We start from the raw sequence: 27,119 nt of genomic DNA, 5'->3' as shown, positions 1-27,119 counted from the left end.
TGCCACTGTAAAGTGGGGAGGAGGCGATCCCCTGGAGATCTGCCAGCTTCCTGACAGAAGGGGATGATTTGAGTTCAGAGTATCACTATCCTCAAGGCCCAAACACTCTCCACTCCCATGTGGACTGGACCAAATACCTACTAAGTCAGGAGCAGTAACAAAATTGACAGTTTTTCTCCAAGAGGGCAGTTTGGGCTCTGAGGGATGGGAAAGGAGCTGCAGGATCGAGGGATGGGTCAAGGTAGGGAGCCCTAAGCTGCAGTAACAGCAAAGAGATGAGAGGAGGGAAGCAGGCAAAGGTAGAGTGAGGGGCCTGGGAGAAGAAGGGAAGCCAGATATGTGAGGGACTGCTGAGAAAAAGGGTCTGTGGCTGTCTCCAGTATGTTTGTGTGTGTGTGTGGCTGGGGGAGTTTGGAGGTTAAGTGTGAGGAGTCTGGGTTCTCCCTCCTTCCTGCTTTGGAAGCTTTGGCTACATATATTTGGCAGCTGTTTTGTATAAACAGTATTTCCCCGTGGTGTCACTTGGGCAGGCACTAAAGGGAGAAGAATGGAAGGGGTTGTGGGTGGGTTATGGGGATGGAGGAAGGCCATAGGCAGTCATGACCTTAGAGGGATGTGATCTGGCTCTCCTCCAGGTGCACTCTCCTCTTCAGAACAGGAGTTCTTGTCTCCCTGTTTAGACTATGCTCCAGATACCCAGGATCCTGTTATTCTGCCCTGAGGGCCTCATGTTTGCTTCCAGGGCCTTAGTGGACTGCTCTTCCAGAGTCATCCCTCTGAGAACTGATTTTGCCACTGAAAGTACGACCAAAGAATGGTTATTGGGAAATATGGATGGAGCTTGGACTCATGGATGGGGATATGAGGCTCCTCACGGTATGGGATGGGGGGCTGAAAATAGGGGTGGCAGGACACTGGCTGGGGGCTTCCATGTTGTTCTGGTTGTAAATGTTAGCGATGACCTGTCCACGGGACAGGACAGGGATGAGGGCTGTGTATAGGGAAGCTCAGATGAGGCCCAGATGTTGGAGGCAGAGGTGGGTAGCATTTGCTTTTGGCTTCTCACTGTGGGGAAGGGAGGAAGAAGGGCTAATACCCCAAACACTGGACATAATTATGTACAATATGGTTCCATAGGATAAAGCGAGACATCATATTGTTTTTAATAAACGTTTCTTTAAAGAATAGTTTTAGATTTACAGGAAAAAAATTGAAGATAGTAGAGGGTCCTTATGTACCCCACACCCAACCCCCCACCTTTAACCTCTTACGTTAGTATGGTACATGTTACAATTAATGAACCAATATTGATACATTTTTATTAACAAAAGTCCATGCTTTATTCAGATTGCTTAGTTTTCACCTAATGTTCTTCTGTTTCAGGATCACGTCCAGGATACCAAGTTACATTTAGTCATCGTGTCTCCTTACGCCCTCTTGACTGTAACAGTTTCTCAAACTTTCCTTATTTTCTATATCCTAAACCTCACTTTCCTCCTTACATCTCCCTGTAGTCAAGCAGTATTCTGGGCCAAGAGATTCTGAGAGGACTTCCAGATTTGGGGGTGAAGTAGTGGGTGACGTGTGTACAACTGACAGACTCAATGTCACTTCTGGAATACAGGTGTGGAAATGGGAACTCAGGTAGATCCAGGGGTTTAGGAGAACAAAAGGAGGCCAGGAAAGAGAAAACCTATTGCTGAACGTATGCCACACCTTTGGTGTGCCTACTAACTACGGGTAATGGAAGGGTGTCGGAAAGTGATTTAAATGCTCGGTCGATAGTGACGTCACTGGACTATGCCTGATAGCGGGAGACCTTTCGAGAGCCTTTCTCCCTAAGACCCCCGAGTCTTTGCGAAGCCTCAGCTCCTAGTAGTCTTTCCCTAAAGGAGAGAAACAACGCGAGCTAACCAGCTTCGTCTCTTGGGTTCCTCGCTTAGCGTCCTCGCTAGCGGAGTCCAAGGAACTACAATTCCCAGACGACATCGTGGCATGAGCGGTCTCTTGCTGCATTCCTACTGGTTCATGTTTGTTACTCCCAGCCAATAGAAAATTAGCTCTTTGGTAAGTGCCAAGATGGCGGTACCTAGGATCTAGGACTGGATTGTCCGGTAGGCTTAAATTTGGGGAGGTGGTGGATGAAAAGGAAAGAGAGAATTATAGTTTCAGGGTTGGGGAAGGTGGAGGGAATGCGGGGGGTGGAATCTGGATTTGGGGTGGTAGTGGCTGAGGGACGTAGCCAGAGCTAAGGGCGTATTTAGGCAACCGGAACTGGCTTAACCCCTTGCTACCCATTTATTCTTCGTATTAAGCCCCTTTGACACCCTCTTCTTAGTGCTCCAGTTTAGAGAAAGTTGATTCAGGAGGGAAAAACCTGACAGGATCCCTACTTTGCCCCTTTCTCCTTTTTCCCATTCTAGTTCTGCCTTCCTTTAATCTTCCTGTATCTTCTCCATTCCATTTAAGTCTGTGCTGCCCTCCCCGCCCCCCATTCTTTTCCTCAGAATCCCCTCGCCCCTTCTCTATCTCGACTTCTCCCACCTCAAGGCTGACCGCCACCGGCCCCGCCTCCTCAGAGTAAAATCATGAAGGTGGTGAACCTGAAGCAAGCCATTTTGCAAGCTTGGAAGGAGCGATGGAGTGACTACCAGTGGGCAATCAACATGAAGAAATTCTTTCCCAAAGGAGCCACCTGGGACATTCTCAACCTAGCAGGTCTCAAGTGAAGTAGGAAGGAAGGATGGGAGGGCTAAACCCAGAAATGTTGTAACCACTCAGTCTTCCTTTGGTATTCCCCTTGCAGAAGCACTACTGGAGCAGGCCATGATTGGACCTTCCCCCAATCCTCTCATCTTGTCCTACCTGAAGTATGCCATTAGTTCCCAGGTAAACTCTTCCACCTATGCCAGAGAATGAGGGTTTGAAGGTAAAAGACTTGGAATACAGTTGTCAGCTCACACTTTCTAGGTGAATTTGTTTGAACACATCATTTCTCTGAGCCTCAGTTTTCTTGTGAAAATAATACTTCATTGGTTATGATGAATATTACATTAACTTATTCTATCAATAAATATTCACAGATGCCTGTATGTGCCAGATGGTGCCATAGGCTCTGGGGATTTAGCTGTGAACAAGGTCTAATCCAAGCACTCAAGGAATATAGTGGGTAATACAGGCATGTAAATAAGCAGTCAATCACAGGATGGGATTATGATATAGGCTCGGACAGAGTACTATGGGAGTACATAGGAGGGATACCTAATCCAGTCTGAGCAACCAGGTAGGAAGTGATGTTTAAACCAAGACGTGAGTGTTGAGTGGGAGTTAGCCAGGCAGATTGATGAGCGTGTACAAAGCAGCGAGAAAAGCATATGCAACGGCTGGGAGACAAACATCACATGATGTTTAGGAACTGAAAATAATGTGGTATGGCTAGAGTAGCAGTTTTGGTCTCAGAACATTTTGTATTCTTAAAAATTGAGTCTCGGGCTTCCCTGGTGGCGCAGTGGTTGAGAATCTGCCTGCCAATGCAGGGGACACGGGTTTGAGCCCTGGTCTGGGAAAGTCCCACATGCCACGGAGCAACTAGGCCCGTGAGCCACACTACTGAGCCTGTGCGTCCGGAGCTTGTGCTCCGCAGCAAGAGAGGCCGCGACAGTGAGAGGCCCGCGCACCATGATGAAGAGTGGCCCCCACTCACCGCAACTAGAAAAAGCCCTCGCATAGAAACGAAGACCCAACACAGCCAAAAATAAAAAAAAATTTAAAAAAAAAAGAGTCTCCTACAGAGCTTTTGTTTAGATGTATTGTATCTATTCATATTTACCACTTTAAAAATGAAAGTTGAGAACTGTAAAAACTATGTATTTAAAAATAATAAAAAGTAAACCCATTATATATTAATGTAAGTAAGATTTTAATGAAAAATAACATTTTACAAAACAAACAAAAAAAATTAGTGAGGAAAGTGGCATTGTTTTACATTTTTGCAAATCTCTTTAATTTTGGCTTAATAGAATACAGCTGAATTCTCATAGCTGCTTCTGCATTCAGTTGTTGCAGTAGGCTGTTTCAGCTGAAGTATATGAAGGAAATCTGGTCTCACACATCAGGTATTTAGTTTGAAAAGGGAAGAACATTTTAATAAGCCTTTCAGATAAATGTGGATATTTTTTGACATTACGCTAAAGTTCAATAGGTGATGTGAAATCACATCAATGAACTTTTAATACTCTGTTACATTAAAATCCATTGGTCTCTCTCTTGCGCTTTGAATAGAACTTTTACCCATGCCTGATTTTATAAATTGTGAATTGGTCATTTGGTAAATATCCATTACTAAGTTATAGAGATATTCTAATTGTTGACACATTTAATTACATAATGTCATCAAATGTCATGGAGCCTCTGGGACATTCCGCTGTACAATTATGAGAGAATAAGAGTAAAAAAGGGGGGCTTCCCTGGTGGTACAGTGGTTAAGAATCCACCTGCCAGTGCAGAGGACACGGGTTCAAGCCCTGGTCCAGGAAGATCCCACATGCCGTGGAGCAGCTAAGCCCGTGAGCCACAACTACTGAGCCTGCGCTCTAGAGCCCATGAGCCACAACTACTGAGCCCGTGTGCCACAACTACTGAAGCTCGCGCACCTAGAGCCCGTGCTCCGCAGCAAGAGAAGCCACCGCGACGAGATGCCCGCGCCCCGCAATGAAGAGTAACCCCTACTCGCTGCAACTAGAGAAAGGAAAGCCTGAGCACAGCTACAAAGACCCAACACAGCCAAAAATAAATAAATAAATAAATTTATATAAAAACACACACACAAAGCATCCCATTGCTTAAAAAAAAAAAAGAGTAAAAAAGGGAAATGACATCTTAGCATTTTAAAAACAGTTTTGACCTCACAGATCCCCAGGGGCTCCTGGACCATATTTTGATAACTACTGGGTTAGCACTTCAAGGAGGAGAATGGTTTAGAGAGAAAGACAGAGGTTAGGTCATAAGTGACCTGTGGGTGATGCTAAGGAGTTTGGACTTTATCTTAGGGTGACGAATAGTCATTTAAAGGGTTTTAAGTGGAGGAAGAGTGTGATAGGATTTATATATATATATATATATATGTATACTATTTAACGTGCAATATATATATATATACTATATATAGTATATATATATTGCACGTTAAATAGTATATATATATAATATATATAAATAAATAAATATATATAATATATATATATACTATATACTATATGTATATACTATTTAATGTGCAATAAAACGTACAGCTCTTAAGATTAATTCATTGAGTTTTACTAATTGTGTATACTCATGTCACTAACTTCCAAAATAAGATACAGAATGTTTCCATTCTCCCAGAAAGTTTCCTTGTGCCCTTTTCTAGTCCATCTTCCTTTTCTAGTCCACTAAATGTTTTCTATCACCATAGATTACTATTGCCTATATTTGGATATCATAGAAATGGACTCATATAGTATAAATTCTTAATGCTGTCTTTTTTTATTTAACATTAATGTTGTTGAGCTTTATGTTGCTGTGTATGTCAGTAGTTCATTCTTTTTTAAAAAAAAATAAATATATTTATTTATTTTTGGCTGCATTGGGTCTTTGTTGTTGCGCGTGGGCTTTCTCTAGTTGGGGCGAGTGGGAACTACTCTTGGTTGTGGTGTGGTGGCTTCTCTTGTTGCGGAGCATGGGCTCTAGGTGCACGGGCTTCAGTAGTTGTGGCACGTGGGCTCAGTAGTTGTGGCTTGCGGGCTCTAGAGCACAGGCTCATTAGTTGTGGCACACAGGCTTGGTTGCTCTGTGGCATGTGGGATCTTCCCAGACCAGGGCTCAAACCCGTGTCCCCTGCATTGGCAGGCAGATTCTTAACCACTGTGCCACCAGGGAAGCCCTTCATTCTTTTTTTAAAATGCTGAGTAGGGACTTCCCTGGTGGTCCAGCGGTAGAGAATTCACTTTACAATGCAGGGAACATGGGTTTGATCCCTGGTCAGAGAACTAAGATCCCACAAGCTGCGGGGCAACTGAGCCCGCATGCCACAACTACTGAGCTCGCACGCCTCAACTAGAGAGCCTGCGTGCCACAAACTACAGAGTCCACGCTCTCTGGAACCCGCATGCCACAACTACAGAGCCCATGTGCCCTGGAGCCTGTGCGCCACAACTAAAGAGAAAACCCGCACGCCGCAACTAGAGAGAAGCCCGCGCACCCGCAACAAAAGATCCTGCATGCCCCAACAAAGATCCCGTGTGCCGCAACTAAGACCCGACACAGCCAAAATAAATAAAAATAAATAAATAAATAAATAATCTTTAAAAAATATTGCTGAGTAGTATTCCTCAGCTGCCTCATTGTTCTTATGCTTCCTTTTTCCTCTTGGCATCAAGTCTGCTTTCTGTGTTGGCACATATTCATCTACCTTGTTCTTTTTTTTAAATAAATTTATTTATTATTTATTTATTTATTTTTGGCTGCGTTGGGTCTTTGTTGCTGCGCGCGGGCTTTCTCTAGTTGTGGCGAGTGGGGGCTACTCTTTGTTGCGGTGCACGGGCTTCTCATTGTGGTGGCTTCTCGTTGTGGAGCACGGGCTCTAGGCATGCGGGCTTCAGTAGTTGTGGTGCACGGGCTCTAGAGCACAGGCTTAGTAGTTGTGGCACATGGGCTTAGTTGCTCTGCGGCATGTGGAATCTCCCCGGACCAGGGCTGGAACCCGTGTCCCCTGCATTGGCAGGTGGATTCTTAACCCCTGCGCCACCAGGGAAGTCCCTACTTTTTTCTTTTTAACTGCTGCCTAATGTTCCATATGTAGTGTAATTTAAGTTGTTTTAAATTTTTTACCGTTATAGTCAATGTTTCACTGAACATTCTTGTACTTGCCTCTCTGTATATCTGGGACTATTTCCCTAGGATAGATACCTAGAAATGGAATTGCTGATTTGAAGAGTGCACACATATTAAATTATAGTAGATCCTGCAGATTGCCCTCAAAAAAAGGATTGTATCAGTTTACACCTGCCCCATAGTGCTTGATAGTATTTCCCCACACCTTTGCCAAGGTTGAATCTTTTAAGATTATTTTCTAGAGAGGCAAAAAATTACAACATGTGATAAGATGTATTTCCATGATTGTGGTATTGAGCGTATTTTTTCGTATGTTTATTGGCTCTCTATGTATATTGTGTGAATTACTTATGAATATCATTTGCCCATTTTTCTGTCATTAGTTTGTTTTCTTAAATTTTTTAGTAACAGCTTTATTTGAGATACAAATCACATACCATACAGTTTACCCATTTAAGGTGTACAATTCACTGGTTTTTAGTATATTTAGAATTGTGCAACCATCACCACAGTCAATTTAGAACATTTTCATCACTCCAAGAATTCTTACTGATTTTTAAGTCTTTTAGTATATTCTATGTTGTAATCATTGTCTGTTTCTTATGTTTTAAATTTTCTATCACTTTTTTACTTTATCATTTTATTTTTTTAGCATGCAGAATTTTATTTATTTATTTATTTATTTTGGCTGCACCTTGTGCCTTGCAGGATCTTAGTTACCCAACCAGGCATTGAACCCAGGCCCTCAGCAGTGAGAGCGTGGAGTCCTAACAACTGGACTACCAGGGGATTCCCCAGAATTTTATTTTATTATTAATTTTTAAAATATTTATTTATTTGCCTGCATCGGGTCTTAGTTGCGGCACACAGGATCTTCATTGTGGGCGCGGACTTCTCTCTAGTTCAGGCTCACGGGCTCTAGAGCGCACGACTTTAGTTGCCCCGCGGTATGTGAGATCTTAGTTCCCCGACGAGGGATCAAACCTGCGGATACTTGACCATTGGACCACCAGGGAGGTCCCTCCCCAGAATTTTAAATATGTATTTGTTGTCAGATTTAACCATTTTTGCCTCTGTATGGCTTTTGTCTTGCATAAGGGCTTCCCTGCTCCAAGGATCAAAATATAGTCTTTAATTTATGCCAACACTTCATTTTGTTTAATCCATTTAAAACTTATTCTGGTGTGAGGAAGAGATCCAAATTTATTTATTTTTCCAAATAGATGGACAATTGGCTCAACTGCCTTTATTGAATAGGCCATTCCTTGTCATATCTTAAATTCTCTTATAGACTAGGGTCTATTTCTTGACATTCTAGTATATTTCATTGACATGTTTGTCTTTTCTTGTACCAATACTTTACTGTTTTAATTACTATACCTTTATAGTATGTTTGATATCTTGTTAGGGAAGTATTCTCTTAGTTATTTTACTTTTCAAAAATTTCTTGGCTATTTTCAGGCATATTCTTTTCCAGACAGATTTTAGACTCAACTTAAGTTCCTTAAAAAGGCCTTTTGCATTTTGATTGGGGTTTCCTTGACTTTGTGGATTTGTGGGATTTGTGGATCAATTTTAGAAAGATCACTCTGATTGCAGTTTGAAGAATGAGTTGGAGGGAGGTAAGACAGAAAGCAGGGAGACAATAATTCTGTAAAGGACCAGGTAGTAAATACTTTCAGCTTAGCAGGCTGTATGGTCTCTGTTAGCAGGCCTATAACGTGTAGGCGATATAGAAGTAAGTGGACATGGCTGTGTCCCGATGCAGCTTTATTTACAAAAAAGGTGATGAGCCAGATTTAGCTTGCGAGCTGTTGTTTTCAGCCCCTGATTTCGGCTGTTGCAGTGATTCAGGTAAGAGATGATACTAGCATAAACTTGAGAAGTCGCAGCAGAAAAAAAAGATGAATTCAAGAACAAATTAGGAAGTGGCATTGCGAGGACTTGGTGATTAACTGGATGAAAGGTGTGAGGGAGAGGAGGAAGTCAAGGCCAGTGTCTAGGTTTCTGGTTTGGACATCTGGATGGCTGATGGGATCGTAAGGAGACGGTGGGAGAAGAGCAGGACTGTTGTTAGCGTTGCAGATGAGGGGTGGAGATGCCTTGTTTGATTCTGGCCTTGTTTCGTGGAAAGCGCCTGTGTGGGCTGTCAAAGAGAAGACACTCAGTAGGCACTAGAACATCGATGTCTGGGGCTCAGGAGGAGAGGTCAGGGCTGGAGCTATGGTTTAGGAGTTGTCAGCCGCAGGTGGTAATTGAAGCTATGGGCATGGATGAGATTTACCCAGAGAGAGCGTGCAGAGAGAGCAAAGAAGTGACCCGAGCCATGTTTCTAAGGAACCAGTCACATTTAAGGAACACACATAGGAAAAGAATTCCTCATAGGAGTCTGAAAAGAAGGGACCAGTGAGGAGAGAAGGAAAACAAGGGAGTGAGGTATCAAGAACAGCCCAGGGAGGACTTCCCTGGCAGTCCAGTGGTTAAGACTCCATGCTTCCAATGCAGGGGGCGGGGATTCGATCCCTGGTTGGGGAACTAAGATTCAGCATGCCTCAAGGCGTGGCCAAAAAAAAAGAAAAGCCCAGGGAGGAGAGGACCGAAGGATGAGGAGGTGTTTCCTGGTGTGAGATGCTGCTGAGAGGTCAGTGAGATCAGAACTGAGAAGTATCCATGGGGTTTAACAAGTTTGTTGATGAGCTTAATGAGAGATTTCGTGTGGTGGGAAGGACAGAAGTGATTGGAGTGGGTCGCATTGTGAATGGAAGGTGGGGAGGTAGAGTGTAGAGAACTCCTATGACTGTGAAGAGAGCGTGGTGGTTAATTGGAAGTATAGGGTCTGCGGGAGTTTCTTTTAAAAAGAGAAGAATCTTGAGATGTGTAAACTGGTGGCAAAGGCAAGAGAGAGGAAGAGGCTGAAGTACCAGTGAGTGAGAAATAAATATATATGCAAGACCTCCATGACTTGTAAAGTGCTATGCAAAATTAGTAATTTATTCTTCCCTCGGAGTCAAGAGGCTCTTTGGTCCAGTGCTGTGCGTGTAGAGGGCACTTAGGAGTAGTTGAAGGCGTCGATTATGAAGAAGAGAAGGGGGATTAGAGAGCAGCTGCAGGGTCTCTCTGGGCTGGCCAGGTGTGCACTGGGCTGCGTCAATGGGCTCCAGCTTCGGGGGCTGGTGGTAGTTTAGAGCTTCTACGTTGATAGATGTAGTAGGACTGAGATAAGTTATAAGTCCTGCTGTGAAAAACAGTTCACCATGTGGAAAGTATTTTTAGGTCTTTAGAGGGCTTTATTGATACTGTTAGCAGAAATTCACTGAACACAATTCTGAATTTAGAGACGATAAATTCATAGTAACTAACAACATCCCTTAGAACATACAGAATTGGGGCTTTCTCTTGTGGTAGTTTGGGGTCAGTTTCTAGTGGAAACATCCAGCTCCCCCTTCAGCTTGGTATCCAGCAAGGTTCAGCTCACTGCCAAGCTCTTGCTATGGGGACATCAGTTATAAATAAACAAACACTCGCCTGGAATGTTATGGTCATCCTGCCAGGCAGGCTCCCGACTTTCTGGTCCCTGTCAGACACCAGCTAGTGCTTCACAGCATGACCCACTGAGAGTGGCACTAAACACTAATTGTGTATTTAAGTCCTCTGTGTGTTTTGCTCCTCTTTATCCAAGAATACTGGTTAAAAAATGTCTGAACAGAGAGCAGCCTGTTCATGTGAGGGAGAAATTATACATGGAAGACATTGCCAAGCACGTAAAATTTGCCATACTGAGTCACTGAGGGTGACTTAGCTTTCTTCTTTTTTTTTTTTTTTAAATTTATTTATTATTTTTGGCTGCGTTGGGTCTTCATTGCTGCACGCAGGCTTTCTCTAGTTGCGGCGAGCGGGGGCTGCGCTTCCTTGCGGTGCATGGGCTTTTCATTGCAGTGGCTTCTCTTGCTGCGGAGCACGGGCTCTAGGTGCACAGGCCTCAGTAGTTGCGGCTCGCGGGCTTCAGCAGTTGTGGCTCGCGGGCTTTAGAGCGTGGGCTCAGTAGTTGTGGTGCACGGGCTTAGTTGCTCCGCGGCATGTGAGATCTTCCTGGACCAGGCAGGGCTCGAACCCGTGTCCCCTGCATTGGCAGGTGGATTCTTAACCACTGCGCCACCAGGGAAGCCCTAGCTTTCTTCTTAAATCTTTGGAAATTTCTTTTCCTCTAGTGAAGACAACCTATGAGGCAGGTGATTATCCTGACAGTTTCTGGCATTGTATTCTGCTTTTTATTTTGGTATATTTTGCCACTGATTTTGAGTATAGAGTTGTAACTATTTTCTGTAGTATTATTCATATTTGATCAGCATGCTATAATTATTTTTTAAAAATATGACAACTTAAAAGCTCTCTGTAAGGTTTGATTTCATTCAGGACAGATTATTTCTTTTGAACTACATCTCCAATCTTATAATGGGTGATAATAGGTTTTACTAATAGAAATTTGTGTTAAGGTAAAATTTTTTCAGAATGCTAGTTACTAGAATTCATCAAACCAGAGCAGTCCTACTATGTGGTAGGCCCCAGACTAGGTTCTAGGGAAACATATAAATTTAACACTATTTCTGTTCTCAGGGATCTTGCTGTTCAGATGGCATTTTGCAAAATGTGTTTTGCAGATACTACTTAAATGAGATTCCTTGGTCAAATAAATTGGAAAAATATTGCTTGCTTCATCTCCAGTGATCTTAGAGAGTCTCATTGTATACAAGTGTATTATTAATGGTAAGAGCAGTCCTACAGTAAAGAAAGCTCTTTACTAAAAGAACCTTTTAAAAAAGCTCTTTGTATATGTTTATTTCAGGGTTTCTCAAGTTCATATCACACAGAAGCTCTGTGTATGTGTGTGCATGTGTAAAAGTTTTTAACATCTTGAGGACCCTTTGGAACAGCATCACCCAACAGAACTTTCTACAGTGATAAAAATGTTCTATATCTGCGCTGTCCAAAACAGCAGCCAGGGGCTTCCCTGGTGGCGCAGCGGTTGAGAGTCTGCCTGCCGATGCAGGGGACACGGGTTCGTGCCCCAGTCCGGGAAGATCCCACGTGCCGCGGAGCGGCTGGGCCCGTGAGCCATGGCCGCTGAGCCTGCGCGTCCGGAGCCTGCGCTCCGCAACGGGAGAGGCCGCAACAGTGAGAGGCCCGCGTACCGCAAAAAAAAAAAAACCAAAAAACAAAACAGCAGCCACGAGCCCCATGTGGCTGTTGAGCACCTGAAATGTGGTTACTATGACTAAGGAACTGAATTTTTAATGTTATTTAACTTGAATTTAAACTTAAACAGCCATATGTGGCTAGTGGCTTCCCTATTGGACAGTGCAGCTTTAGAAGCTACTTTGAGAAATATTGATCTAAGGGTGTGTTTTACTTATTCATTCTACAAACATTAACAAGTTGATGGTGGTCACTGAGTGCAAGCACCCTTGTCTTTTTTTTTTTTAACATCTTTATTGGAGTATAATTGCTTTACAACATTGTGTTAGTTTCTGCTGTGTAACAAAGTGAATCAGCTATATGTATACATATATCCCCATATCTCCTCCCTCCTGCGTCTCCCTCCCACCCTCCCTAAGCACCCTTGTCTTCAAGGAGCTCCTAGTTTGGTGGGGGCAGCAGGTACCCACTGTGTAATGGTGAGTCTAAGGGGATTAGTTGGAGCACCGAGAAAGGATTTCGGCTTTGGGTGGTGTCCTGGAGGTATCCTAGAGAATGAGTATGTGTATTGAAATTCACTTCCTATTTCAAAGTGGAGTTACTACCTATTCATTGCAGGAACAGTTCGTATGTCTCCAGTTCTTGTCCAGATAAAATCACCCTTGGTAGGAGTTGCAGGAGTAGAGTAACACATGACCTCACTTGTTTCCATTCTTCTGCCCACCAGCAGTCAAACCTTGTACTATACGGTGGACAATGTGTGGCAGGTGAACGTGAAATATGGCCCCTTGAATACCCCCAAATCATCTTCTTAGTGGGTTTATGCTGGTGCTGTCAATCATAGTGGGTTTGATGGAAGCAGGGATGGGCACAGTGCCTGGTGTTACTGCCTCTGGGCTTGTGGAAGCCCTCTTGACAGGGTTGAGATTTTAGGAGCAACTTTAAGTGTCTGTGTTTTGTTCCTCTCAACTGTGTTGTTCCTCTCAGACACCAGTTGTCTGAACTTTATCTTTCTTCTTTCCCTCCAGATGGTGTCCTACTCCTCCGTCCTCACAGCTATCAGTAAGGTATGACCATAGCCACTCACAAGCTAGATGGGGGATGGGGGGACAGAGATATGGTAGTGACAGATGGGGCCCCACCTCCTTGACTGCTCTGATCGAGTGACCTCTGTGGCTGAGCAGGCAGCGCAGCACGCCTCTTGCTGGCATGGCTGCCTTCCATTAGAGGGAGGGGGATCCTAGGAAGTGGGCACTGGCAATTCGGAGCCAATTTCCAACGTTGAAAGGCTGCCGAGTCTGAAACCTGGGGTTGGAGGAAAGATGAGCAGGACTCCTGAATGCGCCAGCTGCCTCACGTTTGAGACTGGGGGGTGACTGGGACACTCCGTCGCATCGCCACTGTTCTCTCCACAGTTTGATGACTTTTCCCGGGACCTGTGTGTCCAGGCTTTGCTGGATATCATGGACATGTTTTGTGACCGACTGAGGTAATGGCAAGGATGAGGAGCTCACAACCTTCCAGCATTATCTTAGTGTAAAGGAGAAGCTCCCGGCATATAGGCTCAGACCACCTCTGTTGGTTCCCACACTTCTTTCCACCTGCTCGTCTGCACCCACCCATCCACATCTTTTTCTACTTACTCCCTTAGGACTAAAGTGCCTCTTCTCTATTTGGAGTAGCTCATTTGAAATCTTATCCAGTGAAAGCCAACAGGGCAGTCTTCCCCAGGATTTTGCAAACTTCCCAACTTTCTTCCCTAGTAAGGGAGTGCCGGGCCCTCTGGGGAACATGGGTGTGGGTCGGATTTCAGCCTTTGGATCAAAGACAGATTTTGCATCCTTTCCCCGTAGCTGTCACGGCAAAGCGGAGGAGTGCATCGGGCTGTGCCGGGCCCTTCTCAGCGCCCTCCACTGGCTGCTGCGCTGCACTGCAGCCTCTGCAGAGCGGCTCCGGGAGGGGCTGGAGGCCGGCACGCCAGCGGCTGGTGAGAAGCAGCTTGCCATGTGCCTGCAGCGCCTGGAGAAGACCCTCAGCAGCACCAAGAACCGGGCCCTGCTCCACATCGCCAAACTAGAGGAGGCCTGTATGTCCCCTGGTTCCCTGAGCCCCACCCGTCACTGCTCCCATAGCCGGTTCTTTAATTGAGAGGGGAGAGGCAGGATGCCATCCCACTTTTTTCCAGGAGGATCTGAAATCATCCCACTTCCTTTTTTTTCTCCCCATAAGCATTGCATACATCCCAGGGACTTGGGCAGGGTGGCACCCGAGCCAATCAACCAACAGGTATTTACTGAGCATTATTGTATGCCCAGCACTGTGCCAGGTGCTGGGGGTGGGGGCGGGGGGCTACCGAAGGGGCATGTGGCAGGGTCCCTGCCCTCAACAAGTGTACATGCTAGTGGGGAGCCAGGCTAGCACATAATATACATGGAAAAAACGAGAGGACAAGACAAGCACACCATCCATCACTGTGTTTGTCTCCATGTTACTCCTCTGAAAGCAAATAACTTTTGTGTTTGAGTGCTGCCTAAAACATCTCTTTAAATGCAGTGCCTGCCTGCTGCCAGGCCTGTTGAGCCATACGCCTCTCGACTCAAGTGCAGATATTAAATGTTGGAACCCTCCAGAGCCCGGGATCAGACAGATCACCTGGTGGGAGGGAAGGCGGGTGTTTCTGGACATGGGGCCTGAAGGCCACGGTCTTGCTGATGAGGCTTGGGACTACCTAAGGATCTCTTGTTCTCCAGTAACGAGAATGCTGGAATGGGTTACACCCGGGTCTTTAGGACCTGGTTGAAGAACTTGTTACAGGATTAGTATATTTATGACGTCTCAGAATATGGTTATTGGCTATGAAAAGTCCAGAAAGATGATCACTATGTAAAAATGGGCTATGTTGGCAGTGTATCTATTTTGAGTGCTTGACAAATGTTTATTGGCTGAAAAATGAATGAATTTTTAACTTAATTTTATTGGATCTCAGGTCTTGTCTTTTTGTTTTTTTCCCCCTATGCTACATGGAGGTTAATGGGCTAGTTGGTGCCATTATTCATCATTTGACCCTCTGGAAGTATAACTAGGATGAGTGACTTATAAGTGCCAAACTGTGTGGTATAGACCATGAGATCAGGCATTTAGGAGTAAGAGGTCAGTGGGTTGGACCAGTTGGGTAAGTTGTTAAAGGAGCTGGGGCTTGAACATAGACTCGCAGGATAGTGAGAGCGTGCGGGGAGAAGGTGAGTAGGAGGGGCTTTTCAGAGGGGAGAACAGCGAGAGCAAAGGCCCAGACAGGGAGCAGGTGAACACACAAGGCTGTTTAGGAATCCAGCTTGACTGGGGTGGAGAGCGGTGGCCGCTTGCAAGGCTGGCCCGCTCTCGAAATGATTTGTGGTCACCTCCCTGTTCTGGCCACTGGACTGCAAGCGCCCTGGGCCTCTCTCTGTCACTGCCTGTCTCCTGCCATACCTAGTTTCTGACGTCAGCTGTGGGCGACCCCTAAGGAATCGGGCTTCTGGGAATCGTTTCTAGCGGCTTCATCGTTGGTGCTCACCCCCCTTCTGGAAACAGTGCATGCTGCCCTCAGGCCCCTAGCCTCCATGCCATCCTCGGGGGAAGCCTCCCTGCGTGGTTTTTGTGGGCCCAGGGGGCGCCAAGTCAAGGAGTTCGGGGCCAGTCTCTCTCTCTCCTCTGTTCCCCATCATTCTGTGCGTTTTCTTTTCTCTGCCAGCCTCCTGGACTGCCATCGAGCATTGTCTCTTGAAGCTTGGGGAGATCCTGGCCAATCTCAGCAACCCCCAGCTCCGGAGCCAGGCTGAGCAGTGTGGCACGCTCATTAGGAGGTACCTGCTCCCAGGGTGATCCGGTGAAGGGAGAGAGGAAAGGCCCGGGTATGGGTGGGAAGATGTGGCCTCTGGCCCTGACCCCTCTGCTCTCACCTCCTCTCTGACTCTCCCTTGCCCCCCGCACGCCGTCCCCTATGTGTCCCCTCAGCATCCCCACCATGCTGTCCGTGCACTCTGAGCAGCTGCACAAGACTGGCTTCCCCACAGTCCACGCGGTGGTCCTGCTTGAGGGCACCATGAACCTGACCGGCGAGACACAGCCCCTGGTGGAACAGCTGATGATGGTGAAACGCATGCAGGTGGGAGGCCAGGGCTGCTTCTCTGTCCCCGGGGCGGGCCGGCTGTGCGGGGGCGGGAGGGAGGATTCTTCTGGTCTTTCAAGGGAGGAATAGGGTTTCTCCTAATTCGTGGTGGAACGTGCATGGTTCTGTCAGGTGGAATGGTTCTGCCATGTCACCTGCTGTCCCTGGTTCTTGCACAAGAGTCGGGGAGGTGCCTGTGCTGCCCTCCTGTGACCCACTGACCCCCGGGGGTCAGGAGACCGGAGGGGGGTGGGCGTCCTCTTATGCTCTCCCTTGGGTCTTCCCACAGCATATCCCCACCCCACTCTTTGTCCTGGAGATCTGGAAGGCCTGCTTCGTGGGCCTCATCGAGTCTCCTGAGGGCACGGGGGAGCTCAAGTGGACAGCTTTCACTTTCCTCAAGGTACCTGGGACGTGGGAGCCACGGAGAGTCAGTCTCAGAACGGTTCTCAGGAAGAGCGGAGACACCCTGGACCTTTGCCCCACATTTCTCCCGGCTGACTTCATGCCCAGCTTGCCAGGTCCCCCAGCACAAGCTGCCCTGATTTTCCCTGAAGGGCCCAGGGCTGTTCAGCCTGCTTGGCAGGCCTCTGCCATGTCTTGGCCCACAGGTGCTGGGAGCCTGGTCATCAGCCATGTTGGCACGGGGCAGCTCCGGGAGCCCACTTTCACTTAGAGCATTTCCTTGTTGAGCCACGGAAGCGAGGGGTTCCTGGGCCCTGCAGGCTGAGGGCAGTGGGCGCTTGGGTAGACGTCAGCTTTCTCATTTGGCTCTTTGAGTGCTTTCACTTCCAGGGCAGGAGTGTTCCTGTCTCAACCCAGAGCAGGGGGACGGAAGGGATGCCTTTCGTTCTGGGTGAAAGAGAGAAGAAATTGAGCTTCCTGTTTCTCCCCCTGCCTCACCCTCTAGATTCCACAGGTTTTGGTGAAGTTGAAGAAATACTCCCATGGGGACAAGGTAAGTTAAAGAAATGAGATGGGGAGTTGGCATGGGAACAGGTGAATCCTTGTTACAGCTCTGGAGAAACAAGGGCACGGGAAGGGTCACTTGGCCCTACCTGGGCGGTAGTGCGTTCTTGTGCTGGGGAGGGCTGGAAGCGGGGGTATCCCCTGAGCATCTGCGGGCATCCACGCACAGAAGGCAGCCAGGCTGCTCCGGAGGCGAGGGTGCCCGAGATGACCAGGGCCGAGATGGCAGGGAGCAGTGATGCCCCATACTGTCCTCGTCCAGTCGCTGGAAGCCAGCAGTGGGCACGGCCAACCTGTAGGCTGTTGTACCCAGCAGGGTGTCTTTGTGAGCCTGCATCACGGGCCGTGGGTGGAGCGGAGGACCTGGAAGCCAGATGGCAGTCTCTGTCTCTTTGCAGGACTTTACCGAGGATGTCAGTTCTGCTTTTGAGTTCCTGCTGAAGCTCACACCCTTGCTGGACAAAGCTGACCAGCGCTGCAAGTATGAGGTCCCCTGCTCACCTCGCCGTACTGGAGGGAGTTCTGGCTCTTCCTCTGCTCTTTGTGCCAGATCAGCACCAGGGGACCGGCTCCTTGTTCCTCCTCTCGGCAGGGGCAGGAGGCAGGAGGCAGCAGCCCCGTGGCTGCCAAGTGCCCAAGCCCCTCTGCCTTCCCTCAGGCGCTCAAAGTGTTCTTCACCCTAAAGGAGGGAGGATGGTGGGCAGGGCCTCACGGCTCCCCCTCAATAATCCCTGCAGTATGCCTAGGCCCCCCATCATCTTTTTCTCTCACAGCTGTGACTGTACAAATTTCCTACTCCAAGAATGTAGCAAGCAGGGGCTTCTGTCTGAAGCCAGTACGAACAACCTCATGGCCAAGCGGTAAGTATGAGCTCCCGGGCTGGCCCAAGGGCCCCTTGACCACCCGCCTCATGTCCAGACTGGGCTGCTGGGTGCCTTTTCCCTCCTGTCGAGGGTTTGAGTGTGGGTGACGGGAACCACACCTAGGGTTACCAGGGACAGGAGACACTGATTTCTGCAGACCAGGGTTTTGCACTGTCCGGGCTTTAACTCTCGCCCTCCTTTGTGATCGAAGTAGAAATTGTAAAACTTCCTTCAGTCTTAAAGGAACTTTCAAAATAGGTGTAATGACTAGAGACGATTTGAAGCAGTTGCGATACTGGATGCGCTTTCTTAAGCATCACCCGAGCCCAGTGGTGCTTATGTGCTTCGCGCCTTCTCTGTGCCTCTGCTTCTGGGCCTGGACTAAGGAGCGTGTCAGGAATTCAGCTCTGTTCCCTTACCTTCTCTTGTGGCCACAGCAAAGCAGACCGGGAGCACGCACCCCAGCTGAAATCAGATGAAAATGCCAACATCCAGCCCAACCCCGGGCTGATCCTCCGCGCGGAGCCCACCGTCACCAACATCCTCAAAGTGAGTGCCCTGTTCCCTTGCCACCAGGGACATACCTTCCCTCTTTCCAGTTTCCCTCTTCTTCCAGATAAGTAAATAGGCCACGGACCTCTCTCTCTTCTGGTTACTTTGGAAGTAGAGAAAGGGGGAAGGTGAGGGAAGCGCCCCTGGAAACAAGTGTTGAGCTTCACTGGTCAGCCAGGCACTGTGGTGGGTGTGGAAACAGCGCTGAATCGCACAGCAGAGACCTCGCGCATCCTGACTCCAGTGCCGACGTCCCAGTTTAGTCGAGAGGAATGGATCGGAGAGCAAAGAATTTAAGGAACGGATTTCCAGATTGGAGTCAGATGTCGATTAAATGGCAGGTCCTGTTATCCCGTTTAATGGAGACATGCAGAGAGAGAAACTGTGGCTAGGCTGTATCTGGGGGGTCTTCAGTGTTCTTCAGGACTTGATTTCCTGTCTTGTCCCCAGACAATGGATGCAGACCACTCCAAGTCCCCGGAGGGGCTGCTAGGGGTCCTGGGCCACATGCTTTCTGGGAAGAGCCTGGACCTGCTGCTGGCTGCTGCTGCGGCCACTGGGAAGCTTAAGTCCTTTGCCCGGAAATTCATCAAGTAAGGAAGCCTGAACCCCGACCAGGGTCTGGGAGGCACGTGTGAAGGAGGAGGTGGGGACTTCCCTGGTGGCCCAGTGGCTAAGACACTGTGCTCCCAATGCAGGGGGCCCGGGTTCGCTCCCTTGTCAGGGAACTAGATCCCACATGCCGCAACTAAGAGTTCGCATGCCACAACTAAGAGTTCACATGCCGCAACTGAACGATCCCGCATGCTGCAATGAAGATCCCGTGTGCCGCAACTAAGACCCGGCACAACCAAATATAAACAAATAAAAAAAAGAAAGAAAGCGAAAAACAAAGGAGGAGGTGGCAGAATAAGGGCGAGGCACTGGGGTCTGAGTCTCCCCAGAGATACCAAGGCAGAGCATCCCAGCTGGAGACCTGGGGGAAGGGCCCATTCTCTGGACATGAAGTGCTGTTTTCTCTTCAGCTGAGGATGGAGCGGAGGTGTTTGGCAAGGTGACGAGGTGTTGAACAGCAGATGTGGAGGGACTTTGTTCATACCCACTTATTAATAAGGGACTCTCAAATTCTGCTGACTTTTTGGATTGACCTGGAATTTGATGTATAGAATGTTGTTCCGTTCAGCGAGCCATTCTCTAGGCCGTGGAAATCTTTTAAAAATAGAAAGAGTTCTTGTTTCTGTAGCAGTGGTGTTCCTTTTAAGTTGAACCCATAATTCAGACTCTAGTGACCGCCTCTCTGAGTGGGCAGAGCCCCTGACCCAAGCCGCTGCCCAGCCCTTGTCCTGGTTGATGCGACCTGTCTCCATTCCTTCTGCAGTTTGAACGAATTCACGACACACCGCAGTGAAGAAAGCAGTAAGTCAGCTCCACACCCCCCCAGACCCAGTGGTGCTGAAGGAGGGGTGTGGAGGGAGAGAACGGGGGAGGGAAGAGGACGCTTTTGCGCATCCTGGGGAGGCTGTGTTCTCCCCTAAGGATGACTGACTGAAGCTTTTGGGGAGCCTTGAAAGAGGGTCATGCTGGGAAAAGCATTCTTCCCAAACCACCCTTTGTCTCTCTCCATCCCCCGTTACTATTTGGTCAGGTGTTGGGGGAAAGGAGGGTTCAGAGTCTTTGGTTCCAAGGAAGGGATGATGTTCCAACTGAGACTCAAGAAAAGGATTCTGAGCCTCAGAGCTTTGAAGGAGCCACTCGGTCCCTGACCTTCCTTGAGGCAGATCCTGAGCCCCTCCCAACCCAGACAAGGCCTTTGGGCCCCTACCCTAGGCTGGCGGTCAGCCTTTTCATCCTTCACAGCCAAGGCGGCCTCAGTTCGAGCCTTGCTCTTTGACATCTCCTTTCTCATGCTGTGCCACGTGGCCCAGACCTATGGCTCAGAGGTGAGTGACGGGGAGCAGTCAGGGTTGGGGCACTTGGGACAAAGGGGAAGGTAACAACCAATAACTCTCCCCATCTCACCCCCCTACCCCACCCCCGTCAATGTCCCAAGCCAGTTAGTTCTCCTGGCTGCAGAAATCAGACGCCCCCGCCCCAAGGCAATAGATGCTCCCTTGTCGTGTCCTGAATCCTTCAGTTCCACACCCACCACTAGGTGGCAGCATAGCCCCTGTCTTTCTCCCTCAGACCAATTTGTCCCGCTCTTCGGGCTGGGAGCGGGGAAGCCACTGGGCAGGAAAGGAGGTGCAGGGTGCTGCACCTCCCCACCCCCTCCTTTCTCAGGTGATCCTGTCCGAGTCAAACACGGGAGGAGAGGTGTTCTTCTTTGAGACCTGGATGCAGACCTGCATGCCCGAGGAGGGAAAAATCCTGAACCCTGACCACCCCTGCTTCCGGCCCGACTCCACCAAAGTGGAGTCCCTGGTGGCTCTGCTCAACAATTCCTCGGAGATAAAGCTGGTGTCAGTGACCTGGGCGCCCACCCCAAGGGTGGTAGTGCGGGTAGGGCCCAGACCCTCTCCCTCGGCCCATCCCACGCCCCCCAGTGGTGATTTTTCTCCCATTCCCTCCCTCTTGTAGGCAGATGAAGTGGCATGAAGCCTGTCTCAACATTTCGGCGGCCATCTTGGAAATCCTCAATGCCTGGGAGAATGGGGTGCTGGCCTTTGAGTCCATCCAGGTAGCCCCACCTTTCCAGCAGCCTTCTCTCTTCCCTGAGACACAGAGGCAGCCTTCGATAGCTTGTTAGATTTCATAAGAACGAAAAGGCCCTTAATCCAGGAGCCTGTGTGCGGCTCTTGATCTTTCTTGTAGTCATAGTCTTAGCTGCTCCCTCCCCCGCGGGGAACTTGGGGAAAATCAGACTTGTGGTGAAAAGAGGCGTGGAACACGGCCCTGGTTCCCACTGTCGCGCTGAGCTGCCCACGGAGGCCAGGGCAAGTGGTGGCCAGGGAGGGGGAGAGGGTGGCCCCATCACCCTTCCCGCCCCGCCCCCCCACCCAGAAAATCACCGATAACATCAAGGGGAAGGTGTGCAGCCTGGCAGTGTGTGCTGTGGCCTGGCTTGTGGCCCACGTGCGGATGCTGGGGCTGGACGAGCGTGAGAAGTCGCTGCAGATGATCCGCCAGCTGGCAGGGCCGCTGTACAGCGAGAACACCCTGCAGTTCTACAACGAGAGGTCAGCGGCCCATCCCCTCCCTTCTGGAGCTCTGCAGGTCTGTCCTGAGAAGGCAGCGCCTCCAGAAACCACTCTCTCCCTCTTCTCTTACCTTCCCAAACATGCCACTCACCTGCTCACTCTCTCTTCCTCACTCACTCACGTTCTCTGTCACGTCTTCACTCACTGACTCAGCAACGCTTAGTGTGTGTCTCTGTGCCGGGAGTGTTATTATCCAGCACCCGCTGTGTGTGCGCCAGAACTACCGACCCCACGTGGCTATGATTCCTGCCCTCAGAGCTCGAGTCCTGGGGAGCTGGCTTGCCAGAACGGAATGGTTACCTTAGCTCTGTCACTCTTAAGGAGCTGTGAGCCCATCTGTAGATTTTATAGGCCTTGGGCCTGTCCACGCCCTCCCTACACGACCCCTCCAGGCCCAGCTATCTTCTGTGCCATTTTCCTGCCTGGGCTTTTCGGGGACTTGGAGGACCTCCCTGGCGACTTCAGCTGTGTTGAGTTCGGTGGTGTGGGTTCATTTGCCCATCCAATAAGCTTTTTAAAAAAAATATGGTAAAAAATACATAAAGTTTACCACCTTAACCATTTTTAAGGGTACAGTTCAGTAGTGTGTTAAGTATATTCACACTGTTGTGAAAGAGACATCCAGAACTTTTTCATCTTGTAAATCTGAACCTGGACCCGTTAAACAACACCCCTCCTGTCCTTCCCCCAGCCCCTGGCAACCACTGTCCTACTTTCTGTTTCTATGAATTTGACTTCTTTAGGTACCCCATGTAAGTGGAATCATATAGTGTTTGTCTTTTTGTGGCGGGCATATCTCACTTTGTGTAATGTCCCCAAGGTTCAACCATGTCATTGCATGTGTCAGAATTTCCTTCCTTTTTAAGGCTGGATCGTATGTATATACTACATTTTGCTTATCCGTCCCTTGGTTGATGGACACGTGGGTTTCTTTCACTTCTTGGCTTTTGTGACTAGTGCTGCTCTGAACGTGGGCATGCACCAAGCAGTGAGTTCTGAGTGATGACCCACAAGGTAGCCATCAGGATGTCTTTTAAGAGAAGTGGAAACACTGAGCTGAAATGAGGTTGGGGGGATGTGTAAAATCCCATCTCCTCTTTTTTCCTCCCCTCCCTCATCATCCTCCCCGCAAAAGTCATGGACTGTTTTCTGTGACGTAATCCATTCTAAGCACCCTGACTCCTATCTGGGAAATCTGTGGCTCCATCATGCAGGTGGAAATAGTGGCCGTGAAAGTCATAGTGACTTTCCCAGAGCCACCCAGTGTTCCCCGAACGATTAGCGCTCAGGCCTAGGCCTGCATTCACTGTCGAAGACTCTTCATGAGAAAATTCCTGGATATACAGTTACATTTGCCCAGCTACCCACGGCCGGGAAAAGTCTTGTGGGGCAGCCCTTGGGCCCCTGTCCTGGAAGTAACAGTTACTTTGGGAGGAGGCCAAGGCTGGGTGGGGAAACCGCCCCCCCGCCGCCCCTCCCAGGCAAGCACTCAGCCTAGAGGGAAGTGATTGTATTTATGCCAGAGGATTGTCAGGGCCCAGACCTGGGGGATGGAGGAAGTTGGAGAGAGAGTGAGAGAAAGTGTGAATATATTGCTAGAATGATCTGGGGGAGGCAAGTGCCGCCACTGCCCCCCCCCTCCCCCGAGGCTGGTGCCGGAGCAGGACTCGTGGGGTCAGGTCTCCTAGGGGTTTGCAACTTCCCCTGTCTCCTCCCTCAGCATAGAATGGGGTTAACTCCGTAACCCGAGTCCTGGGAAGAGTCGGGCCTGCATGGTCCTGCCCCCACCCCAGCTATTGAACCTGCTGCTGCCTGAACCACAGGCCCTCCCGCCTCCCTCCCCCCATCAGGGTGGTGATCATGAGCTCCATCCTGGAGCACATGTGTGCGGACGTGCTGCAGCAGACGGCCACACAGATCAAGTTCCCATCCACGGGTATGGACGCCATGCCCTACTGGAACCTGCTGCCCCCCAAGCGACCCATCAAGGAGGTGCTGACGGACATATTTGCTAAGGTGCTGGAGAAGGGATGGGTGGACAGTCGCTCCATCCACATCTTTGACACCCTGCTGCACATGGGAGGCGTCTACTGGTTCTGCAACAACCTGATTAAGGTACTGGGGTCGGGGGTGGGGGTGGGCTGGGGGGAGCAGGCGTCCTCAGACCGCTGGAGACAGCTGAGAAAACGCCTGATGGGACCAAGCGTGGTCTGGTCCTCTGGCTTCCCAACCCCTAGCCCAGTCGGCCGGGCTTCTCTGCGAGGCCCACTGGATGCAGAGAAGATTCCCTGGACTCCAGAGGCCGGTCCTCGGCTCGGGAGCTCCTGGGGTCTGAAGGGAGTTGCAGGACGTCATTGCCCATGTTGAGGGCCCTCAGCTCCTCGGTCCTCCTCTGCCCCGCCCTTCCAGGAGCTGTTGAAGGAGACGCGGAAGGAGCACACGCTGCGGGCGGTGGAGCTGCTCTACTCCATCTTCTGTCTGGACATGCAGCAAGTGACCCTGGTCCTGCTGGGCCACATCCTGCCTGGCCTGCTCACCGACTCCTCCAAGTGGCACAGCCTCATGGACCCCCCTGGCACCGCTCTCGCCAAGTAGGATTTTGTGGAGAGCCTTAAGTCCCCCCAGCCCGGAGTGGGGCACCCTGCCTGGGCCACCCAGGAAGCTGGGCTGTGGGGAAGCCCTGTCGGGTGGGGCCTGATCAGCATGGGCACAGAAACCGCGTTGGGGCCTGTTTGATTTTACCCCCTTTTTCCGGACCCCTTTGCCAGGCTGGCCGTCTGGTGTGCCCTGAGTTCCTACTCTTCGCACAAGGGGCAGGCGTCCTCCCGCCAAAAGAAGAGACAGCGCGAAGACATCGAGGTAGGATAGGGGCCCCTTCCCCCGTTCATTGCCCTTGTGCTTGTTCAGCAGGTGTTCACCGAGCCTCTTCTGGTAAGAGGCGCCTTCCCGGGCACAGGCAGCCAGGCACGGTCCCTGCCTCTGGGCCACTGTGTCAGGGGTGACTGTGTGGGAGGGTCTCTCCCTAGGGTAATGGGAGGGGCGAGGAGAGGGAAGCTGACCCCCTGGAGATGCTGCCTGCGGCCTATGGGGGCTTGACTCCGAACTGAGCTCCAGCCCTCTTCCCAGTCCTGGAAGATTTGGGGATGCAGCTGTGGGTAACAGTGGCTCTCCTGCCCCCCAGGATTACATCAGCCTCTTCCCCTTGGATGACATGCAGCCCTCGAAGCTGATGCGGCTGCTGAGCTCCAACGAGGAAGATGCAAATATCCTTTCGAGTCCCAGTGAGTGTGTGGACGGGGGCCGGGCGGGCTGTTTCCTTTCCCGGGAACTCACTCCTGAGAGCTGCTCTGCATCTCGCTGGCTGGTCAGAGAGGCTGTGGTAGGAGTCTGCCCCATTCTGTCCCCTACAGCTGCTCTGTTTCCTATCCTCGAGCGACCGAAGGTTGCTGTGGATCACTCCCTGAGGGCTGAAGCTCTTCTGCCCAGATCCCATCCCAGCCCGGGGTGCATAGTTGACCCTTCCCCGCTCCTCATGGCAGTGAGTTCACCGCCTTGGGCACAGTCTGTGCCACTGACTCACAGCTCTGACCTTCCTTCCCCTGAAACAGGCCCCGAGGCCTGGAGCAGGCCTGGGCTGGTACTTGGGACTGCCCCCCACTCTTCTGCCTGGAGGGCACCCCGACTCCACCTGCTTCCCTAGATGTCATCGCCTCTCCCTGCTAAGGGCTCTTCCATGGTGTTTAATTTTTCCTGTTTCCAGAGATTTTTCCTGAGCCTAGAAGTTTCTCTGAGGTCTTTTAGGGACTAGAGGACCAACTGTGCACTTGAACAGAGGAAAGATGCTATGACCTTTGGCTAGTTACTTAGCAAATCTTAGTCTCAGCTTTCTTGTCTGTAAAATGGAGACGTGAGGATTAGCGGTTTCAGCCATGTGCAGCCCGCAGATTGGCACCTGGCGGTGCTGACCAGGTGGTAGTTCTCCTCTCTTACCTGCTTGTGGGGAAGTCTGTATTTGGGGCCCGTGCGACTGGGCCCAAGCATCTTCTCCGGCCGGGCCCTCCCCCCGCGACAGGGGAGGGCTCCCGTGGGCGGCGGTTTGGAGCGCAGGAGGCCGTTTCCTCAGTGCCCCCTCACTTGCCCCACAGCCGACCGGTCCATGAGCAGCTCCCTGTCAGCCTCCCAGCTCCACACGGTTAACATGAGAGACCCGCTGAACCGAGTCCTGGGTGAGTCCTCCCACCCCCGCCCCGGCCCTCCTCCCCTCTGCCCTCCGTCTCCCCTGATCGCCAGCTCTCCTGTCTCCCCCAGGCCCCCGTCTCGCCCCTCTCTGGCTCGCCCCCAGCTTTCCTTTGTACTTTCTCTTTTTGACGTCCCCATCTGGGGGGACACCCTTAGCACTTCTTTCTTCTCCCAGATTCTGACCTCTTCCCAAACCGTTCTCATGGAATTCTTCTCCTTCCCGCCGCCACCCCTCCCTCACAGCCAACCTGTTCCTGCTCATTTCCTCCATCCTGGGGTCTCGGACCGCCGGCCCCCACACGCAGTTCGTGCAGTGGTTCATGGAGGACTGCGTGGACTGCCTGGAACAGGGCGGCCGAGGCAGCATCCTGCAGTTCATGCCCTTTACCACGGTGAGTGCCGCGGGCCCGCCCTCCAGCTCAGGGCGGGTCAGCAAGTCGCAGGGGAGCTTGGGGTCCGGCGGCCAGTAGGGAGGGCTCCTTCCTCCTGGACATCACACCCACCATTACCTCGCTGAGCAGCTGTCTGTCTGTCTGACAGGTATCGGAACTGGTGAAGGTGTCAGCCATGTCCAGCCCCAAGGTGGTTCTGGCCATCACGGACCTCAGCCTGCCCCTGGGCCGCCAGGTGGCCGCCAAAGCCATTGCCGCCCTCTGAGGGCCTTGGAGTGCCCGCAGGGGCCGGAGGGAGGGTCCCAGCCCCGGGCGCCTCAGAAAAGGACATGTGGAAAGATGAGACATCATTGCTCATATCCACATGATGTAACCGCCCTCGGTCGGTTTCCAGATCTTTCCCCCCCGCTCCTGACTTCTGACCTCTAAGACGGCTCCCAGTTTCTTTCATAATTTCCTTTCCCGCTGCCAGCACCTGATGCGTGTGAGCAGCCTGCTTCCTTGACCCCGGGCGGTCTCACTGCAGCCCTCCCGCCCGACCCCTGTGCGCGCCTCCCGCTTCCGAGAGTGGGTTTACCCGCGGGGAGCTTTACAGGTGCAGGGTATGTGTGTATGTGTGTGCATGTATATATTATCTCTTTTCACACGGGGTGTGTTCACCTCGGCTGGCTTGTAAATAAAGACCTCGTGGATCCCT

The 27,119-nt window shown here is 50.3% G+C and overlaps 1 protein-coding gene and 1 non-coding gene across 9 annotated transcripts; both read left to right on the top strand.

The window, feature by feature from the left end:
* The first annotated feature begins 807 nt into the window (after positions 1-807).
* On the top strand, positions 808-27,119 carry MED24 (mediator complex subunit 24). 8 transcript variants are annotated; one of them, XM_055083324.1, is made up of 28 exons: positions 808-876; positions 1,384-2,067; positions 2,508-2,718; positions 2,807-2,889; positions 13,092-13,130; positions 13,479-13,552; positions 13,917-14,149; positions 14,293-14,349; positions 15,794-15,905; positions 16,057-16,207; positions 16,500-16,613; positions 17,121-17,168; positions 17,578-17,660; positions 17,953-18,039; positions 18,480-18,591; positions 19,045-19,187; positions 19,973-20,010; positions 20,452-20,534; positions 20,875-21,053; positions 21,172-21,271; positions 21,595-21,770; positions 23,642-23,906; positions 24,201-24,382; positions 24,560-24,650; positions 24,973-25,072; positions 25,937-26,017; positions 26,206-26,422; positions 26,571-27,119. In XM_055083324.1, the coding sequence occupies exons 3-28, from the start codon at positions 2,589-2,591 to the stop codon at positions 26,584-26,586; spliced, it is 2,994 nt and encodes a 997-aa protein (XP_054939299.1). In that variant the 5' UTR covers positions 808-876; positions 1,384-2,067; positions 2,508-2,588; the 3' UTR covers positions 26,587-27,119. The 8 variants fall into 8 exon arrangements, with proteins under 8 accessions (XP_054939299.1, XP_007112587.1, XP_028342144.1 ...); XM_007112525.3 differs by having other exon boundaries at positions 812-876; positions 2,551-2,718; positions 26,274-26,422; XM_028486343.2 differs by having other exon boundaries at positions 813-876; positions 26,274-26,422.
* LOC112066641 (small nucleolar RNA SNORD124) lies at positions 20,270-20,373 on the top strand. Its single transcript, XR_002892785.1, has one exon. It is a non-coding gene; the product is annotated as a small nucleolar RNA SNORD124 (small nucleolar RNA).

This window comes from Physeter macrocephalus, unplaced genomic scaffold (genome assembly GCF_002837175.3).
Source record: "Physeter macrocephalus isolate SW-GA unplaced genomic scaffold, ASM283717v5 random_835, whole genome shotgun sequence".
In the NCBI taxonomy this organism is placed as follows: Eukaryota; Metazoa; Chordata; class Mammalia; order Artiodactyla; family Physeteridae; genus Physeter; species Physeter macrocephalus.
The sequence above is the reverse complement of the archived record's forward strand: the minus strand, read 5'-3'. Positions and strand labels throughout refer to the sequence as shown.

What these genes read in the sequence shown, in the direction of transcription:
- MED24 (XM_007112525.3), top strand. Translation starts at nt 2,589, where the DNA reads ATGAAGGTGGTGAACCTGAAGCAAGCCATTTTGCAAGCTTGGAAGGAG. An exon ending in ATGTTTTGTGACCGACTGAG is followed by an intron (nt 13,553 to 13,916) that starts GTAATGGCAAGG and finishes CTTTCCCCGTAG; the next exon opens with CTGTCACGGCAAAGCGGAGG. An exon ending in AAAGCTGACCAGCGCTGCAA is followed by an intron (nt 17,661 to 17,952) that starts GTATGAGGTCCC and finishes TTTCTCTCACAG; the next exon opens with CTGTGACTGTACAAATTTCC.